General features: G+C 42.6%; 1 protein-coding gene and 1 long non-coding RNA gene across 3 annotated transcripts in view; both read left to right on the forward strand.

The window, feature by feature from the left end:
* Positions 1–21468, forward strand: part of LOC149336675 (uncharacterized) — a 39943-nt gene that overhangs the window by 836 nt on the left and 17639 nt on the right. The gene's annotated exons all lie outside the window — the stretch shown is intronic.
* LOC149336676 (uncharacterized) lies at positions 478–20283 on the forward strand. The gene is made up of 7 exons (XM_089553616.1): positions 478–531; positions 3247–3304; positions 7815–7817; positions 9524–10058; positions 13821–13867; positions 13946–13948; positions 18368–20283. Exons 1-7 carry the CDS (start codon positions 478–480, stop codon positions 18922–18924), a joined length of 1257 nt encoding a protein of 418 aa, XP_089409742.1. The 3' UTR covers positions 18925–20283.

Consider the following 21468-nt stretch of genomic DNA (forward strand, 5'->3'; position numbering starts at 1 on the left):
CGGTGCGGTAGTTTAGTTGTGCACCCCCCCCCCCCCTATTTCGAAAATAAAAATTGTTTTTTTAGGAAACGAAATGGCATACTAACTGTCTTACATATATCGCGGTGGACACCCGAACCGCGCTGTAAGGGCAGGGATAAAGGAAGGAGTTAAATAAAAAAGGAAAAAAGAGGTTCCCTATGTAGTGGAGGGCTCCCGAATAATTTCGACCACCTGAGGATCTTTAACCTGCACTGACATCGCACAGCACACGGGCGCCTTTTGCATTTTGCCTCCATCGAAACGGGGCCGCCTCGCCTGTTTTGCTTTGGAAGTCTCTTTGAGCTATTACGCATGAAAGGTATTGGACCAAAGCATCGCATGGAAGACCTATTTACAAAATATAGGCTCATGTAGGTGAATAGCCAACAGGAAGGGGCGCCCAGTACATGTACCGCTATTGTCATCCTCTTTGCCTGCACCTATATGACCGTGACAATGCCCTCCGGCGACAACACATTCCGGGTGCTTAGCTGGAAGCGCGTCGCCTCAGTTAGTGTGTAGGTGGGTGAACACTGTTGGAAGATTGAGCAATTACATAGGCCATATCAGTCACCTGAAGGAGCACTCGAGAGTGGCCCATGTAGTGGGAATATAGCTTTTTAGGCCCAGTGAGATAGGCACCACAGGAGGACAAGGTAGCCTGGAAGGACGTGGACTTTCCAATGACGGCAATCATAAACCAGCTGCTCATTTGTTTGTGACGAGGAGAGACTGGCACTGGCAAATTGGCACGTGAGCTAGCTCCGCTTGCATGCAGTGGCATGTGCATACTGTGTTGTTGATGCGCGAGCAGGCAGTACGGATGTGTCCAGGACCTAGGACAATGTAGTGTGCATGGGGAACAAAAGATAAAATGGCAAAAAGACAGCGGTGTCACAGTGGCCAACGTAACATAAGGTGGAGAAATTTCCCAATCGCTTTTGTCGGCTCAGGCCTTTGCAAAAGTAAAGACCCCAGGGGGTCTGCGCCTTGTCCCATGCTGTGTGGCTCATTATGTATCACTGGAGTTCTACTGCCTTGAAGACCAGAACTGTCGTCGTTAGGCCTGGAAAATTTAGGACTTCCCTGGATCTTGCGGGAGCCCCACAACTGTGCATGGAGGCAAACCCGTTTTGGGACTTTACTTTTGCGAAAGCCGTATAAAGGAGAGTATGCCGGTCAATGTTCGGTCGAGGCGTTCAGTCGGTCAATTCGAGGAATTATAGGGTGTGTGGTCAGCTTGTACTAGTTGGAACGTGAGCGGAAGACTGTTTTTCGGCAGAAAATAGCCCCCCTAATCAGTAAATAATTGTCATATGGAGTACCATGCTGAAGGAAGCCCTCTTGCAGAGGAAAACTTTTAGTATTGTTAGCGCACGTTATGGCTAATGGGTTGGTATAACGTACCTGGCTGTAGAATCAGTGATAGCGACCATCGACTTATCACCTAAGCAGGACATCGGAAAGGTACCAGCAGGTTGAAATCAATGCGATGTAAAGGTTCCAGTGAATGTCAGTAGGCTGAAGAGCACAAGCTGGTGACGCAAATCACAGGAGGCAACATAGCCTCATGCATTGTGGCACAAACTGGTTCTTGAAAAACAGCTGCGCACCTGTTTGTACGTGCTCTACACACCAAGACTGCCAGCGGTTGGCAGGTATTTTCTCAAGACGCCTAAGCAAAGCCACTAGGGCAAAAGAAGCAGCAACTGAGACCCATTAGAGTGGATATTGCGGCAATAGTGCTGTCTAGTAAATCGTAGGGAGGAATTCTTAAAATGTCGAGGTCTGCAATTAGCGATTGTAATGAGAGATCACGGCGCTGTTCATGGGTGATATTGAGAAGTTCTGATATAAAGAAGAGAAACTAAATATGGTCCCTTTCATTGCAATCGGGCGGTACAGGGTGAAAATCAAGCAGCCTAAGTCGTGGTGGTGTATGTGACAGTGAGCGAATACTCTTGCAAACATAAGGCCCGGTGCCAAGTCAGCCCGCAGCACTTTTTTTTTCTCTTTAGCGAAGAAACGAGAAGAGCACAATTCTTGGTCAGGACTGCGAAATGCCAACTGAACAGAAAACGGTGGAAATTGGGAGCAGCCCGAGCAAGCGCCGAACACTCACATTCATTGATGTACAATAAATAATTCCGCTCAGCAGGTAGCATAGTAATGACGAGCTCATGGTTCTGCCATTGTTTGGCTAGGACAACACCAGCACTGTGTCCGCAGGCGTGGATGAGAACTTGAGTTGTGGTTGATGCATCTAAATGAAAAAAAAATTGATGGCAAGTTGATGGATTGATTTTTTTTATCGTACACTTCAAATTTTCGAAATAGGCACAGTGCATTACTGGTAATAACTCTTACTATGATGGCATAGCATTTGAAGTGCTTTTGCTATTGCAACCTAAATCCCAATGCCTCAAAACCACATTTAAGTGGTCTTTATTTGCAAAGATTCTTGTTATTGCTAATGAGTTGCAAGAAAAATTTTTTGAGTGGAAGCTTCAAAGCTTCAGTTTTCTGGATGCATAAAAAGCCCCTGCATGCAAATGTCAGAGTTGCCTGTTCTGTTGTTTCATTAGACTTTCTGCCTTGCAAGTGCAGTAATTGCTTTTGTGCTATTGGTGTGACTTTTCCTACATAAACGCGTTTATTGGTCACCTGCATTAGGTTCTCAGTATTTTTTACAGGGCACTAGGTTCTCAAATGAATGCGATTTCGCTGTGGACGTTTTTATGCGTAGCATATTGCAATCACTCAGTTCAGCCCTTCGGCGTGGCCGGGCAGCCACCAAACCGAGTGACGTGACGTCCTGTGGTTTGGTGACGTCACGTCACCAAACCACAGGACCACCAAACCACAGGACATCACGTCACGCGGTTTGGTGACGTCACGTCACGTGGTGAGGTGACGTCACCAAACCACGTGAAAAAAAGAAAAAGAAACGAAAAAAAGGACGGCTGAGCATGGTGGTGGTTGCCACCGCCCCGTTTCAAAGGGGGCGCTCCTATCCATCCATCCATACGTCACGAAGGAAAAGCTGCTGAGAAAATTGAGTGCCACCAAGCAATACCTCGCGCAAAAAGACCACGCAATATGCAACGCATTCTTGGCTTAACCAAGCTAAGCCTGGGCATCTTTTTTTCATCTTCCCACTGTGCATAGCAAATCCATCCTGCATGCAAGACTCATTGGGTATATGTTAACTGGTTGTGAACCTAGCCTAGAAGCTCATACGTCCAAAACAAGGTGACTCACAAGAACGTACCAGCATCTCCAGGTATGGTGGTGATATACAGGCACTTTACCTGACTTTATTAAGTGACAGAAAACGAGCTCACTAGTGCTAACAGTGAGATGCTGTTCTGACTTTCGAATGTTCCGATACCTCTAACTGTCCCTTTTGTAGATCATTTCTCTTCAGCACATGCCATCTTTGTGTGCTCTGTGCCATACTAGCTTGCCCAGATACAATGTAGACTAGGTCCAGCTTCCAGGGTTTGGAAATGAAGCTAGCTTAATTAGTAGTAGTAGTAATAGTAGCACAGCAATATTAAGTTGTTCTAGTGACAAGTCATTTGTACGTTCTCATGAAATGGATTGAGCAGTTAACCGTACACATCTTTAATTCTGTTTTTTGTCGCACTATGGCACATTGCTCTGTTCATTTTTGCAAGCATGGGAGTGTGTAAACAATCGCTAGGAGGCAGTGGCCCCAATTCCCTGGAGCCATGTTTTTTGACATCTAATATAAAGTCAGCATTTTAGTTTGGTTTTAAGTTTAGATGTTGCAAAAGAGAAAAAAGTATACAACAGCTGTATCCTACCGGTACTCACCTATGGGGCAGAAACGTGGAGGCTAACAAAGAGGGTTCAGCTTAAGTTAAGAACAACGTAGCGAGCTATGGAAAGGAAAATGATAGGTGTAACGTTAAGAGATCGAAAGTGGGCGGAGTGGGTGAGGGAACAAACGCGGGTTAATGACATCTTAGTTGAAATCAAGAGGAAGAAATGGGCTTGGGCAGGGCATGTAATGCGAAGGCAAGATAACCGCTGGTCCCTAAGGGTAACGGAGTGTATTCCAAGAGAAAGCAAACGTAGCAGGGGATGGCAGAAAGTTAGGTGGGCGGATGAGATTAAGAAGTTTGCGGGGATACAGTGGCGGCAACTGACAAAGGACAGGGTTAATTGGAGAGACATGGGAGAGGCCTTTGCCCTGCAGTGGGTGTAGTCAGGCTGATGATGATGATGATGAAATATAGCAGCATCAAAGCTAGTTCTCTGTTAAAAGCATACTTGAGTGCAGAGCGATAATAAGGGAGTAATTACTCATTGGCGTCCACCCAAGCACAGCCATACGGCTACAAAGGAAAGCTACACAGCTTTCTCAGAAACTTCGTAGTTAAAGAAAAATTCGTCCTCGTCCATGGTTCGAACCCGGGACCACCGTTTCACCGGAGCAGTCACTCTACCAACTGAGCTAACCGGGACGGTAAGCTTATGGTAGGACGAGAGTGAATTGATCAATAACTCGACGTGGGAACAGTGTTGGTCAAATGTTTAGGGGAATCCTCTAAACATTTCAAGCAATAAGTTCTGACTTTTCCCCAAAATTGCTGCCTTTTTGACATGCTAGATCCATGTTTTTTGCTATCTATGCCTAATATTCACATTTCCACTCCAGTGAGAAATGCAAGAAAGACTTAAAGCAGATGTTTTGAACCTTCCACATGCCTGATTTCAGATTTTCAGACATGGCTTCTGACAGTTGCCTCTTTAAATCTCAAGAGTTTTGGCTTTGCACTCTTTTTATCTTGTTTTTAGTGACTAGCTGGATTATTGTTTTGAATGCATATAAGAGTTTTCCGACTGGATGTAGCCCCTTGAATCCAGTCAGCTCAGTGCAAGTACCCGAATTGTTCTGCAAGCACTGGAATGACCCAGTTCTACTGCTGTCCACATTCACCTTTGGTATCCCTATTCTCATGAAACACTGCAGTAATTACCCTTCTTGGTCTTGCTTCCAGATTTGCACCGTGTGGTCTGAGCTTGTCGCAGTTCCAGTTGTGTAGATGTGGGAAGTCTTAAAGAGATATGTATGGATTGTGGTAAGAGTATGTCTGGGGTATATTTCTTTTTTTTTTCCGGGTTGTAAGCGAATCTTCTGAGATTTCCGACAAAGTGTGAAACACCACTCCTTAAATCAAATTACTTCCAGCCAGAACATTGTCACTTTCTTCCTTTTACACTGCAGGCGAAACTGTTTCACTGTGCCTTGGAATTTGCTGTTGTGCATCGGAACATTCACAGATTTGAGCAGAGTGCTACATGATGCTTACCAGCTTGCTAGTATTTCTATGGATTTGCCTTGGATATCCTTATCTTGATTTCACAGCTCCTGTTCTCCTCCAGCTGTTTCATACTTTGCCTTGCCAGCAGTAGTGTTCCTGAGGTGCAGTGTTTGCCAAGATGGTGGCGCATTTGCCCAGAAAAAGTTTTGTAATAATTGTATCAGTGTTTTTTACAGGTATTGTAGCTGCACAATGCACCTGGACTCTACAATAGCCCTGCTCGAAGCGTGAAAATTTGTCACCAGATTGAATTCTTTTTTTTTTGCATGGCACTTTACTCTGAGCTAGATGTGACCTTCCTATTGGCCTGTATTGTGCTTGTGATGGCTCACAGGGAATGTGTTCCACAGGCGAGTTGCATCAAGGTGTAAACTAGTAGTGAAGCTCGCCTAATAGGTCATATCACATCCGAAATGCACCTCGAGCCTTACCAGTTTCTCTTGGTAGAAGCAGCTAACCTGACCAATTGAGAGGCTATAAAAAACTGAATTTATGAGTGCAAACATTTTGGTCAAGGATTACAAAATATTTTCCCAAATTCACTGTTTAATGTCGTGTTTTCCGTCTTGTAGATTAATTTTTTCCTTTTGCACATTCTATCTCTCTGCCCTCTCAGTTGCGGCAAACTGCCAATATGTTGTTTAGGCCAATATTGCCAATATGTTGTTTAGGCTAGGTCTGGCGGTCGCTGTTTGCAAATGAACCTGACCTAAGAGTAGGAGCAGCAGCAGTGATAGCAGTAATAGTGATCTCTCTTCATCTGGGTGTGCTTGTAGTATTCAATTACCAGTTAAGTAGAGCTGCATGTGACATTGTTTTTATTGCACACATAATGCATTACTCTGTTAATTTTTGCAGGCATTCAAGCTAATATGAGAAAAACAAAGAAAAAAGTCTTGCAGCAAAATATGCCCCAAGGCAACTGCTCTGCCTGACAGGCGTAGTCTAAAACGGCATGTTTTGGCAATTTTAGCTTGTAATGAATGTGGGTACAGTGGCCCACTTCAAGTTTTTTGCTAATGGTACTTCTGTTGCTGTTTTATGTGACTGAGTGGCAACTAGGCTTTGGGCGAGTGTTCCTGTAAGACATGCACATAAATGCACATAGACAAGATTGAGTTCAAGCTTCATGATTGCGGTTCATAAAATATGCTATGTTATTGCACTTTCATACCATTTGGAATCTTTCCCCACAGCAATGTATAAAATCAAAATGTCCTGAAACGAGCCTGAGTTTATGCCGCGCTGCCTGAAGAAATGATTTGTCTTGTTGCTGTTAAATTTGTATAAATATGGCTGTCTGGCCACTTTATTATGATTGTTCTTTTTGAATCAGATTTGCACTCTGAACATCAATGAGAGACGGTCTATGAGTGTTGGCCGTGGTGGCTTAGTGATTATGGTGCTCGGCTGCTGACCTGAAAGACGTGGGTTCGATCCCGGCCGTTGCGGTCGGATATCGATGGAGGTGAAATTTAAGAGGCCCGTGTACTGTGTGATGTCATTGCATGTTAAAGAACCCCAGGTGATCTAAATTTCCGGAGCCCTTCACTACGGCGTCCCTCATAGCCTGAGTCGCTTTGGGACGAACCCCCATAAACCAAACCAGTGTATGAGTGTCAGGTGTGTAAACAGTTTGACGGTGGTGAGAACCCAAGCTCTTACACTGCCTGTTTCTAATAATGTAAAAAAATCTGTAGGATAATTCTGGAAAATTTTGGAATAAACTTGGAAAATTACTCATATTAGAGTCGCATCCCAATTTAAAAGCAATTTTACCATAGCAGTTGCAGTCTTGCCAGCTTGAAGGTGCAGTGAAGAGGAATCTGAACTCGTCTTTTTGCCGTGGGAACTCAATCTACACGTTCCGAGCATTTTTAGAAACTTTGATTTATTGCCCTGTATGGCCGATTTCACTAATTAAATCGGGTTAATGTCTGGCTCCCGTATATTTTTTGAATTCTCCCCGTACGATGGGCGGAGTCGACCAATGCGTGGGGTCCCTTTTCAGCCAGCTCCGTGGAGGCTTTGCTTTCACTTTATTTTGTTTTTTTAGGTTTCCGTGAATAAATAGTTTCATTCGCAGATATTATCGCCGCAAAATAAGTGCAAAGAAATAAAAATACGCATGGACTTTTTGCTTCTACGGATTACTACGTATTACTCCGCTGATGGCAGAGCGGCAAGCCACCACGGGACTGGGTGAAAGGCACTCCACGCATTGGTCGACTCCGCCCACCAAACGGGGAGAATTCAAAAAATAAAGGCGAGAGCCGGACGTTAGTTGGGTTTAATTAACCTATATATGTGTTGGCATATATGTGTTGGCAATATAAGTGTTGGCAGTCGAGCATCATAACCACTGAGCCAGAGCGGCAGCTTTGAATAGAGATGGAACAGTTTGGCTGATGATAATTTTTCTTTTTCCTTTTTTTTCAGGTCGTAAGCCCATCTTCTGGTATCTTCAATGAAGTGCTAATCCCTATTCCATCATATTGACTACTTTTGTACAAATTATTTTGCTTTTATTTTCACTGTAGTGCAACTTGTTAATTGTGACTTAGCACTTGCTGTGATGGGCATTGTCACATTCCCAATTTGCTGTAATAATCTGTGGCTGATCAGTTTCGTACTTCAAGTTTGATGTCATGCTTTGGCAACTCTCCAATATTTATAAATTTTGCCATACATATTTAACTTTACTTTCAACAGAGCAGATGCTCCCCTCCCATCTCACACCTTCCCTACAGGTTGGATTGCAGCTTTGTGTCAAGGTATTCCTGAGATGCACGATGTACTTGTTGCACATTTTCACGAAGATAGTTGCACATGCTCAGAGCACCTTTTGTGATGACCAAACTGACATTTTTAATGGATGCAATAGTTGGCAGAAAGATTGTAGAACTCTGACAATCAAGTGGATAGCGTCAGTGGATTGTCAGGTGTCTCAGTGCTGCAGCGTTGAAACTACGCTTGTCATGTGCATGTCATGCTATTACGGTGATTGTTTGAGAGAGTCTGCACTTTTGTGGTCTTATTTCTTTGACGAGATTTGAGCAGTGACACCTTGCATATATCCAATTTTTGGATTTAAAACAATAAAATGAAGAAAAAAGCAGAGCAAAGGGCATACCTTGAGTTGTCCATTTTTTTTCTGTTCTATGTATTTCCAGTACTGTGGTGTTGCATTCTAAATAGTTCGCACGACAAATATAGTTAACCAGCTGTCTCCAGAATCTGGCTTATGAACACTGAGGGGTGTGATTGCGTCAGGAAGCCCCGTAATATATGCCGCTGTTCAGACATCGTGCTATGCCGTGCTTTGCCGTTGAAACTCATGGAATAAAATTTCCTTCCACAGACGTGAAGTGAGATATATTGTGCCTTGAACTGTAAGCAGTGGAATCCATTTATTGTTTTTTCATTTTCAATGTCCCTTTATGCTGCCACTGCATTTTATTAAGTTATGTTGAGCTTATAAATTATTTAGAGGCAGCCTTCTGCTCTTGGTCTTGCGTGTAAACAAGCATGATTATTTGAACTGTTTTAAACTTTCTGGTAAATTTTAATTTGTCTGATGTTGTCTATTATTTTTATTTTCATTTCTCTGCCTTGTTTTTGCTGTTGCAAACAGATTATATGGGCCCCAAAGATTTTTTTTTAAGTGATGTAAGCGGCGTGCGGTCTAATATTTTCACCGTAAAGTTGATCTCCAACAAATGTAATGGCTGAGAAATCAGAATGGCCCTCTTGCTGCACTAAGTGTCATCTGGGGGATGTTTTTCTTATTTTCTACCTTCTTTTTTGTGAGCTCAAGTTGGTGAAAAGACAAAGATGGGACTGACGGGGCTAAAGTCATACAGAGGCTCAGAATATTTGCAGCTGTAGTGGCATGCTGTTAATGACCTTCTATATGCTGGATGTCATCTACGTGCCAGCTAGGAAGGAAGGAATGTTTGGTGTCAGGTCTAAGCTTTATTTAACTTTGACGTGCTGACTTTGGCACCCAATGTGTCAACAACATAAGAGGGACTGATTAGAGGCACCTTCATAATTTATTTACCCTTCTTGAAGGTGCCATCAGTGTAGGACTATGGATTGAGGCATATCCGTCGCATTTTGGTAAACTTTTGTTTTTCTTTGTGTAGGTTCAGTCACTGATGGCAAATCCAGCTCACCAACACAAGAAAAATCGCAAGGAAGGCGACAGTTCCTGTGCCATGATTGTGGTTATGCTACAACTGTCTTCACAAACTTCAAGCGCCACCAGAGGAAACACACTGGGGAGCGGCCCTTTGAATGCAGACATTGCGGCAAGAGCTTCGCAGTGAAGAGGACCCTGGTAGCCCACATTTACACCCACACAGGTGAGAAGCCACACAAATGCACGCATTGCAGCAAAAGATTCACGCAGAAGGCCACCCTGATTGTGCACCTCCGTACTCACACAGGCGAGAAACCGTTCACTTGCAGTTACTGTCCCCCGGGCTTCACACAGCAGAGCCACCTAGTAGACCACCTTCGCACCCACACAGGAGAGAGACCATACAAGTGCACCCATTGCAGCAAGAGTTTCAAAGTGAAGTGTGCACTGGTAAACCACCTTTGCATCCACACAGGCGAGAAGCCGCACCAATGTCAGCTGTGTCCCATGGTCTTTGCAAGGAGGTCGAACCTAAAGAGGCACGTACAAAAAAAACACTAGAATTGAAAACTGCTTTGTCCTCACTTTTCCTCTCGGACGTTAGCGTGTAGGTAGCAAGTATCATGAACAGCATAACCATGCAAAAGTGTCCACTGTTCTATAAAGCCCTAGCGTGTTATTTTGCAAGCTTTCACTGGGGACCTAAAGTGAAATTAAGGTTGTCCATCAACGTGCTTTCTAACAAAGATTGTGCTGTGTTGCGATGTGCCATATTCGCAAGGAACATGTTTGATTTCGGGTTGAACGATTGCAAACACTCCTGGTTCTCTGCTCATAAAAATCGGAACGGCATGAGGAAAGTGCTCTAGTCACAGATGAGTGTGGTTGTGTAGTAAAACTTCATTTTACGTACTATAGGGGTGCTGTGTGCAACCCAGCTCCTGTGTTTCCTGCAGCAAAGCATTTTCTAGGCTGCCTAAGAAAGCCAGAACAGAATATTGTATGCACTTTGAATGTTCATTTGTGTGAATTTTGCACATGAGACAATAATTCCTTTTTCATCCAAAAGTGGTCTTGCTATTAGAGCATTGGGACTTTAAAATTTGTGTTGGGTTGGTGCAAACATGAAGTGAATTTTTGTCTTGAGATGATGCATTATCTTGATCCAAAGTTTTATGCTACTGTGAAAGAAAGACACTGTTTCTTTGAGTTCCTTTTTTAAGTATTTTGCCTGTTACATGCTTTACAGCATATGAGAAGAATTTTGTTTGTCATTTATGCTCTGTGTTCTTTACGGGTTGAAATAAAGCTGCAGTTTTGCAGGCATGGTTTCACACTATGGAGAAAGTGGTTGTTATTGCTGGGCTATTTTATCTTACGCTGCCTCCTAAGCCCAGTACTGACAATTCTATTAGTAGTCGTAGCAGTAGTAGTAGCTTAAGTAATTAACAGTATTTGTGAGTGCTCAGAAAGTGCATGTAAAATGCATTGACCAATTAACCCTTTCACTGCCAGGTTTGTTTACTCACAGCTGCACACGCCGTGCCGGGTTTTTTTTCGTGTTAGTTTCCTGGAAATTTTTTGCTAGTAACGCACTAAAATGCTCTGCAGGGCATGTAGACATGTTTATTCAGGATAATCTTATAGATATTAGTTGTACTGAATCAAATCTTCCAGCACCAATCGTGCCTGTCGGATTTCCTCTTCTTACGCGGATTTTTCGGTGGAAGGGGAACTTCATTGCTGACATCACTCGACAAGGCACTTAGGTGGGCTCCTTCCTTGTTTTCATTATCATTGGAGTCTGAATTCACAAGCAGTTTTGAATTTATTCGTCCGTCAAAGCGCGGACGAGTGTGACACATTGCCTTACATGGCTCCTGTGCGGAAACCAAAACGAAGTGACTTAGATGTGGAAACATGCGAGCTATCTGTTGTGTAAAATTTACCCTACAAGATCTATGAGTTTATAGCGTCTCTCCATAGATGGCGCTACATGTTTGCATCTTTTTTTTTTTTACACGAGTATTATTGGGAGCGGCAGGGGGTGAGTTAAAAAGCCAAAATGAGTTAACTCGAGAGAGGCAGGGCGTGTGCTTATGTGGTAGCCCGAGTTATCTCGGGAGTGGCGGTAAAAGGGTTAAGCACAGTAGCTCATGCATTAAAGCGAGGGTCAAAAGTTTTAAATAAGCACTGCGTGACGACATCTATATTTTTAATCGTGACCCAGTTAAAGTTAAGAGCATGTAAAACATTTCTTTTAGCTTTAGATGTATACTTGGGCACTGTGAAGCACTAAAGAATTTTGTACAAATTGCATTAGCCTGCCACTGAATGAGTCTTTCCTTATGACCATAAGCATGCGGACACCTAGCAACAATGTGCACAAACTTGTTTGGAAGCATGGTATGGTCTTCCTGTTAACTATGCTCGCGTCGTATTTTGCATTTCTTCCCTACAGCCGTATGGTGATGCTGCATTAAGTACTAGTGCCTGTCTGCACTGCTGGCGCTGCCACCTCTCGAGCCCGAATGTAACCCATTCTGCAATTCTTCAATTTTCTGCATACATAAAAATCCCCTGCATGCAAATGTCAGAGTTGCCTATTCTGTTTCATGAACCTTTTTGCCTGTGCAAGTGCAGAAATTGCTTTTGTGCTATTTGTGACTTTTCTTACTTTGCTATCATAAACCGTTTATTGGCCACCTGCAATAGGTTCTCGGTTTTTTTTGCAGGGCACTAGGTTCTCAACTTGATGCTACTTTGCTGTGGGCCTTTTTTAATCTTCTCACTGTGCATAGAAAATCCATCCTGCATGTGAAACTCTTCGGGTATATGCTAAATGCTTGTGAACCTAGCCTAGGAGCTCACATAACCGAAACAAGGTGGCTCACTGAAACATACCAGCGTCTTTCGGTGTGGTGATATACAGGCATTTTATAAGGGAGTAATTACTCATTTGCATCCACCCAAGCGCAGCCATACGGCTACAAATTCGCTCTCGGCTACAAATACAGCTACAAATTCAATTCGCTCTCGCTCTACCGTAACCTTGCCGTCCCAGTTAGCTCAGTTGGTAGAGCGACTGCTCCGGTGAAGCAGTGGTCCCGGGTTCGAACCCTGGACCAGGACGAATTTTTCTTTAACTACGAAGTTTCTGAGAAAGTTGTATAGCTTTCCTTTGTAGCCGTATGGCTGCGCTTGGGTGGATGCCAATGAGTAATTGCTCCCTTATTACAAATTTACTCCACCTTGGAGGATTCCCCTAAACATTGACCAACAGGCACTTTACCTGACTTTATTAAGTGACAAAAAACGAGCTCACTAGTGCTAACAGTGAGATGCTTTTCTGACTTTCGAATGTTCGGATACCTCTAATTGTCCCTTTTGTTGATCATTTCTCTTTAGCACATGCCATCTTTCTGCACTCCGTGCTGTACCAGCTTGCCCAGATACAATGTAGACTAGGTCCAGCTTCCAGTATTTGGAAATGAAGCTAGCTTCATTAGTAGTAGTAGTAGTAGTAATAGTAGCACAGCAATAATAAGTGGTTCTAGTGACAAGTCATTTGTACGTTCTCAATAAATGGATTGAGCAGTTAACCGTACACATCTTTAATTTTGTTTTTTGTCGCCTTATGGAACATAGCTCTGTTCATTTTTGCAAGCATGGGAGCTTTAATTTAGATCAATATTTGAGTGTGTAAACAATCGCAAGGAGGCAATAGCGCGAATTTCCTGAAGCCATGTTTCTTGACATCTAATATAAAGTCAGAATTTTAGTTTTGTTATAAGTTTAGATGTTGCAAATATAGCAGCATGAAAGCTACTTCTCTGTTAAAAGCGTACTTGAGTGCAAAGCGATAAGTTCTGACTCTTCCCCAAAATTGCTGCCTTTTTGACATGCTAGATCCATGTTTTTTGCTGTCTATGGCTAATATTCACATTTCCACTCTTCAGTGAGAAATGCAAGAAAGACTTAAAGCAGATGATTTGAATCTCCCACATGCTGGATTTATTTTCACACATCTTCTGACAGTGGACGCCTCTTTAAATCTCAAGAGTGTTGGCTTTGCACTCTTTTGTATCTTGTTTGTAGGAACTAGCTGAATTGTTGTTTTGAATGTATATAAGAGCTTTCCGACTGGATGTAGCCCCTTGAAACCAGTCAGCTGAGTGCAAGTACCTGAATTCTTCAGCAAGCACTGGAATGACCCAGTTCTACTTCTGTCCACATTCACCTTTGGTATCCCTAGTCTCAAGAAACACTGTAGTCATTACCCTTCTTGGTCTTGCTTCCAGATTTGCACCATGTGGCCTGGGCTTGTCGCAGTTCCAGTTGTGTAGATGTGGGAAGTCTTAAAGAGAAATGCATTAATTGTGGTTAGAACATGTCTGGGGTATATTTTCTTTTCTTTTTTTTTCAGGTTGTAAGCGGATCTTCTGAGATTTCCGACAAAGTGCGAAACACCACTCCAAAAATCAAATTACTTCGGGCCAAGACATTGTTACTTCCTTCCTTTTACACTGCAAGCAAAACTGTTTCACTGTGTCTTGGCATTTGCTGTTGTGCGTTGGCACATTCACAAATTTGAGCAGGAGTGCTACATGATGCTTAGCAGCTTGCTAGTATTCCTGTGGATTTACCTTGGATATCCTTATATTGATTTCACAGCTCCTGTTCTCCTCTAGCTGTTTAATACTTTTCCTTACCAGCAGTAGTGTTCCCAGGGTGCAGTGATTGCCAAGATGGTGGTTGCATTTGCCCAGGAAAAGTTTTGTAATAATTGTGTCAGTGTTTTTTACAGGTATTGTAGCTGCACAATGCACCTGGACTCTACAATAGCCCTGCTCGAAACATGAAAATTTGTCACCAGATTGAATTCTTTTTTTTTTTGCATGGCACTTTACTCTGAATTAGATGTGACCTTGCTTTGGGCCTGTATTGTGCTTGGGAGGGCTCACAGGGGATGTATTCAACAGGCGAGTTGTATCACGGTGTATATAAACTAGTAGTGAAGCTTGCCTAAAATGTCATAGTACATCTGAAACGCACCTTGAGCCGTACAGGTTTCTCTTGGTCGAAGCAGTTAACCTGGCCAATTGTGACGTCTTAGAAAAATGAATTTATGAGTGCTAACATTTTAGGCAAGGATTTCGAAATAGTTTCCCAAGTTCACTTTTCAACGTCGTGTTTTCTGACTTGTAGATTGTTTTTTCTTTAGCACATTCTATCTCTCTGCCCTCTACGCTGCCAATATGTTGTTTTCCCAATATGCCAATGTTGCCAATATTTTGTTTAGACTAGGTCTGCCTGTCGCTGTTTGCAAATGAACCTGACCTAAGAGTAGGAGCAGCAGCAGTGATAGCAGTAATAGTGATCTCTCTTCATCTGGGTGTGCTTGTAGTATTCAATTACCAGTTAAGTAGAGCTGCATGTGACATTGTTTTTATTGCACACATAATGCATTACTCTGTTAATTTTTGCAGGCATTCAAGCTAATATGAGAAAAACAAAGAAAAAAGTCTTGCAGCAAAATATGCCCCAAGGCAACTGCTCTGCCTGACAGGCGTAGTCTAAAACGGCATATTTTGGCAATATTAACTTGTAATGAATGTGGGCACAGTGGGCCACCTCAAGATTTTGCTAATGGTACCTCGGTTGGTGTTTGTGTGATTGAGTGGCAACTGGGCTTTGGGCGAATGTTCCTGTAAGACATGCACATAAATGCACATAGACAAGAGTAAGTTCAAGCTTCGTGATTGCAGTTCATAAAATATATGCTATGGTATTGCACTTCCATACCATTTGAAGTCTTTCCCCACAGCAATATATGAGATGAAGTCTCCTGAAACGAGCCTGTATTTATGCTGTGCTGCGTGAAGAAATGATTTTCCTTGTTGCTGTCATATTTCCAGAAATATGGCTGTCTTGCCACTTTATTATGATTGTTCTTTTTGCATCATATGTGCACAATGAGAGTCTGTGTATGAGTGGCCGCCGTGATGGCTAAGTGGTTATGATGCTCGGCTGCTGACCCGAAAGACGGGAGTTCGATCCCGGCCGCGGCAGTCGAATTTCGATGGAGACGAAATTTTAGAGGTCCGTGTACTGTGCGATATCAGTGCACGTTAAAGAACCCCAGGTGGTCGAAGTTTCTGGAGCCCTTCACTACTATGTCCCTCATAGCCTGAGTCGCCTTGGGACGTTGAACACCCATAAACCAAACGAGTGTATGAGTGTCAGGTGTGTAAACAGTTCGAGGGTGGTGAGGACCCAAACTCTTTGACATGAGGTATGTGCGGGGTTCAATCCAGTGTTGCTGGGTGCCCACCAGTGATGCGATAGGTACAAGCTTTCCACTGACCTAGTGCTCAGGTTATCTGTGGTGAAATGCTTGGAAAATGGGCCTTTGACCCCACCTTGGATAAGTGCAGATACTCTGTGCCACGGCACACTTTGGATGTGGCTACCCTTGATCCATAAGAATCCATCATGATCATCATGAATTCAAAGCAGGTTTTTTAAGCGCCTTGCTTAGTCCTTTCTAAAATTCTTGACATGCCCAGTAGCCAATATCATTTCTCAATAATAAGCAAAAGTGCGACGGATGCAGAAAATATCCAGTTTACATCACTGCATGCTTTGCAAATGGAAGTGACAAGTAAGACTGCAGCCTTGTGTATTTTGGTACTGCATCCCATTTTAAATGTGAAGAGTTGGATTTTCACTTTTTGCGTCTTGTATGTATACTGGGTATCAAGAGAAATTGTTTGGCAAATCAGAGTCGTTTTAGGTTGATGCAGTCCCTGGAAGCAAATCTACACTGCTCAAGTATCTGAATGCTGCAAAAAGCAGCTGAGTGATCTAGTTCGTTTGGTGTCTGACTACATCTGTGATATCAGAGTCGCTATGAAAACACTTGTTAAAGGCTCCTTCCTTTCTGCAACATTCTGCATTCGCATCGTCCAACCTACGCTTTTCACAATGTTGCTTGTTATGCAAATGAAGGCTGGAAAAGAATGTTCATGAATACGGACGCTTTTGTTGGGTTTTATGGAGTTTAACATCCCAATGTGACTCGGGCTATGAGGGATGCCGTAGTGCAGGACGTGGGATAATTTCGACCACCTTGGCTTCTTTTATGTGCCCTGACATCACACAGTGCATGAGCCTGTAGCATTTCAGCTCTAATGAAATGTGACCATCGAGTGTGAAATTGAACCAGCATGTTTCAGGTTGGCAGTAGAGCATCATAACCACTGATCCACAGCGGCAGCTTTGAATAGAGATGGAGAGCTTTGGCTGAAAATAATTTTTCTTTTATTTATTTTTTTTTTCAGGTCAGAAGCCTTTCTTCTGGTATCATCAATGAAGTTCAAGTCCCATCATATCATTGACTGCTTTTGTGCAAATTATTTTGCTTGCTTTTTTCCTACTGCAGTTCAACTTGTGCTCTGATGAGCATTGTCTTATCCAAATTTGTTGTAATAATCTGCGGCTAATTAATTTTGTACTTCAAGTTTTGATGTCAGGCTTTGGCATCTCCCCACTATTTATAAATTTTTCCCCACATATTTAACTTTACTTTCACCAGAGCAAATGCTCTCCTCCCATCTCGCACCTTCTCTACAGGTAGGATGGCAGCTTTGAGCCAAAGTATTCCTCAGATGCACGATGTACTTCTTGCGCATTTTCACGAAGATAGTTGCACATGCTCAGAGTACTTTCTTTGATGACCAAACTGACATTGTTAACGGGTGCAATAGGTGGTAGAAAGATTGTAGAACTGTGATAATCATGTGGGTAGCATCGGTGCATTGTCAGGTGTCTCAGTGCTCCAGCGTTGAAACCACACTTGTCATGTGCATGTCATGTTTTTAGGGTGCGTGTCTGAGATTGTCCGCACTTTGGTGGCCTTATTTCTTTCATGTGTTTTGAGCAGTGATATACTGAATATATCCAATCTGTGGATTTAAAACAATAAAATGAGCAAGAAAAAAGCCCGACACAGGGCACACCTTGAGTTGTCCATTTTTTTTTCTGTTCTATGTAGCTCCAGTACCGTGATGTTGCATTATAACTAGTTTGGACGACAAATATGGTTAACCAGGTGTCCCCAAAATCTGGCTTAAGAGCACTGAGGGGTGTGATTGTGTCAGGAAGCCCTATAATATATATGCCGCTGTTCAGACATTGTGCTATGCCGTGCTTTGCCGTTGAATCTCGGGGAATCAAATTTTCTTGCTCAGATGTGAAGTGTGATATTGAGGCAGCCTTCTGCACATGGCCTTACGTGTAAAGAACCATGATTATTAGAACTGCTTTAAACTTTCTCATAAATTTATTTTATGTGAAGTTCTGTATTATTTCGCATCTTCATTTCTTTGCCAAGTTTTTGCTGTTTTTCGAGCAGATTGCTGTTTTTGCTGTTTTTCGAGAATGTAATGGCTGGAAAATCAGAGTGGTCCCCTTGCTCCATGAAAATTCATCTGGTGGATGTTTTTGATATTTTTACCTTTTTTTTGTGAGCTCAAATTAGAGAAAATACAAAGATAGGACAAACGGTGCTAAAGTCATACAGAGGCTCAGAATATTTGTAGCTCTTTATATATGCAACCACTTTTGTAGTGGCACGCTGTTACTGACCTTCTGTATGCTGGATGTTATCTGCGTGCCAGCTAGGAAGGGAAGAATGTCTTGTGTCAAGTCTAAGCTTTATTTAACTTTGACTGGTTAAAGGCACCTTTGTCCTTCATTTCTTCATCTTAAAGGTGGCACCAGTGTAGAACTATGTATGAAGGCAGATCCCTCGCATTTTGTTAAACTTTTTTTTCTCTTTGTGTAGGTTCAGTCACTGATGGCAAATCCACCTCACCAACACAAGAAAAATCGCGAGGAAGGCGACAGTTCCTGTGCCATGATTGTGGTTATGCTACAACTGTCCTCGCAAACTTCAAGCGCCACCAGAGGAAACACACTGGGGAGCGGCCCTTTGAATGCAGACATTGCGGCAAGAGCTTCGCATTGAAGGGGAACCTGGTAGCCCACATTTACACCCACACGGGCGAGAAGCCACACAAATGCACGCATTGCAGCAAAAGATTCACGCGGAAGGGCGGCCTGATTGTGCACCTCCGTACTCACACAGGCGAGAAACCGTTCACTTGCAGTTGTTGTCCCCAAAGCTTCACTCAGCAGAACCACCTAGTATACCACCTTCGCACCCACACAAGAGAGAGACCATACAAGTGCACCCATTGCACAAAGAGCTTCAAAGTGAAGTCTGCACTGGTAGACCACCTTCGCATCCACACAGGCGAGAAGCCGTACCAATGCCAGCTGTGTCCACTATCCTTTGCGTGCAGGTCGAACTTTAAGAGGCACGTGCAAAAAAAACACTAGAATTGAAAACTGCTCCTTCCTCACTTTTGCTTGCAAACGTTAGCGTGTAGGTAGCAAGTATCATGAACAGCATAGCCTTGCAAAAATGTCCACTATTTTATAAAGCCCTAGCTTGTTATTTTGCAAGCTTTCACTGGTGACCTAAAGTGAAGTTTGTCCATCAACCTGCCTTCTAACAAATACTGCTGTGTTACGGTCTGCCATATTGACAAGGAGCATGTTTGTTGAATGAGTTGAATGATTTCAAACACTTCTGGCTCTGTGCTCATAAAAATTGGAATGGCATGAGGAAAATGATTAGTCACAGATAAGTGTGGTTGTGTAGTAAAATTTCATTATACTTTCTATAGAGGTGCTGTGTGCAACCCAATTCTTGTGTGTTTCTTGTAGCAAAGCATATTCTAGGCTGCCTAAGAAAACCAGAACAGACTGTTGTATGCACTTTGAATGCTGATTTGTGTTTAATTTGCACATGACACATGATAAGAATTCCTTTTGCATTCAATAGTGGTATTGCTATTAGGGCTTTGGAACATTAAAATATGTGTTGGGTAGGTGCAAACACGCAGCAAATTTTTGTCTTGAGATGATACATTACCTTTGTGCAAAGTTTCAAGCTACAGTGAAAGACACTGTTTCTTTAATGTTTGAGTTACATTTTGAAATATTTTGCCTGTTAAATGGTTTGCAACATGCACAAATTTTGTGTTTATTATTTGTGCTATGTGTTCTTTCCTGGTTAAAATAAAACTACAGTTTTGCTGAAATGTTCTCACATTATGGAGAATGCAGTTGTTGCATTGTTATTTCATCTAATGCTACCTCCTAAATAACATTGTCTAATTTTGGTGTACAGGAGAGTGGCCAAGCTTCAAGTAAAAGGGTAGAAGTTTGAGCAAGTTCGTATGGTGTCATGGTGAATATGCCTGCGTGAATGACATAGTCGTGAAAGGAGATAATACAAGTGCTGTCCCCATCATGTTCCTGTTTTTCGTGCTGGTAGGTTTGCCATGATTTCAAGTAAAATTTATAATTGCAACGTTTCCAATGAGGGACAGAAATGTTGCCCAGTTGATGCCTTTCAGATTTGTGCAGTTATAGATGCATAAAAGGACCAAGAGAGTGTCAGATATCGTTTATGTCCAGGCATTATGTCAGTCGGTAACTTCTTTGTAGTATAATAGTAATTCCCATCTGCTCTGTATGTGTCCCTACGTTAAAAGTATGGACTGCACCCTTGTTATCTGTGGTGACTTGAATTACAGATTTTCATATAAGAGACGAGCTGCTTAGCAACCATTTGCATATTGCAGTGTGCCTTACCATGTAGTGTTTCAGCAGTAAATGTCATGGTGTACAGAGCGTAATTGCATTTATTAGATATATTGCTCAGTTGACAGGGGCTTGGGCAGCCCTAAACCCAGAAATGTGCACGGTTTGCCTACTGTGCCAGAATATATTGAGCATTACACCATGTACCGTTTTCAGCAATTGGGCAAAATACGAATATGTGGAACACACTTCATTCTTTATGAGATTAGACACACAGACATTATCAGAGCAGTTGGTCGTTAAGGGAACACATAGGTCAAAAAATGACAGATTTTGCCGAAAAATAACTTCTTTCATTCTCGCTTGTTTTATTTGTTTCACAAAAACCCCTAAAGGCCCTCACTATGAGGGTATTACATGAAGGGTGTCGAAAGCGGAGAAGTACCAGGATGCAGTGTAAACTTGCAATTACAGCAACATGGCAAAGAAAGCTAGAAAAACAAAGATATGGATAGGCTGCAGATATTAAAATGTGGCAGAAATACAACATAAAATGTGGACATATCAAAGAAAGCAACATAAATGCAAAAAATGAAAACTATAAACACAGACGGCAAGCAGACGAGAAGTACCTGAAAAACTGTGCACGGCTCTTACTTTTTTAAAGCCCTTGAAATATTGTTGCATTCATTTTAGTTGCGATATTAAACGACAGCCGATTCCAGTCAATAATGGTTCTAGGTAGGAAAGATTTGGCAGATGTTTTTGTGTGGCATATGGTGCGCTTGGTCTTCAAAGATTGGTCACAGCGCAAATGGAAGGACTGCTTAGGGGGAGTGAAAGAAATGATTGTGAAGCAATTAACTATGATAAATTACTCTGAAAAAGTGTTAGGCGAACAAGCTTGTGACAGTGAGAGCAGTGATCTCATCCAGCCTGTGCTTTTAACACCATGACAGCACTGAAACTTGAGCAATTTGAAGAAATGAAAAGATCATCACGATTTTGCAGGGATTCGATATCTATGATGTCGAATTTCTCTGGGTCCCATATTGCTGAGGTGCATTCGATTTTAGGTCCAATCAAACCAGTATAAGGAAGCATAGGCACCAAGTTTTTAACCTGCAGGAGGGGGGGGGGGGGGGGGCAGTTAGCACCCTCTCTCTTTTTCATTCACCCTCCCCCCTTCCTCCAGGCATGCTCCTAGGCAAGAGATATTTATTTATTTTACTCTCAGGAGACAGAGTACATTACAGAGGGGAACAGCCATTC

This window comes from Amblyomma mixtum, chromosome 7 (assembly GCF_055824585.1).
Source record: "Amblyomma mixtum isolate Tamu chromosome 7, ASM5582458v1, whole genome shotgun sequence".
NCBI lineage: Eukaryota > Metazoa > Arthropoda > Arachnida > Ixodida > Ixodidae > Amblyomma > Amblyomma mixtum.

Bases quoted from the DNA above. Each gene is read 5' to 3' on its own strand.
- LOC149336676 (XM_089553616.1), top strand. From the start codon at position 478: ATGCCCTCCGGCGACAACACATTCCGGGTGCTTAGCTGGAAGCGCGTC. The intron at 532-3,246 runs GTTAGTGTGTAG...TTGTGAACCTAG, and splicing joins GCTGGAAGCGCGTCGCCTCA to CCTAGAAGCTCATACGTCCA. The intron at 10,059-13,820 runs GCACGTACAAAA...TCTTGCTTCCAG, and splicing joins AGGAGGTCGAACCTAAAGAG to ATTTGCACCATGTGGCCTGG.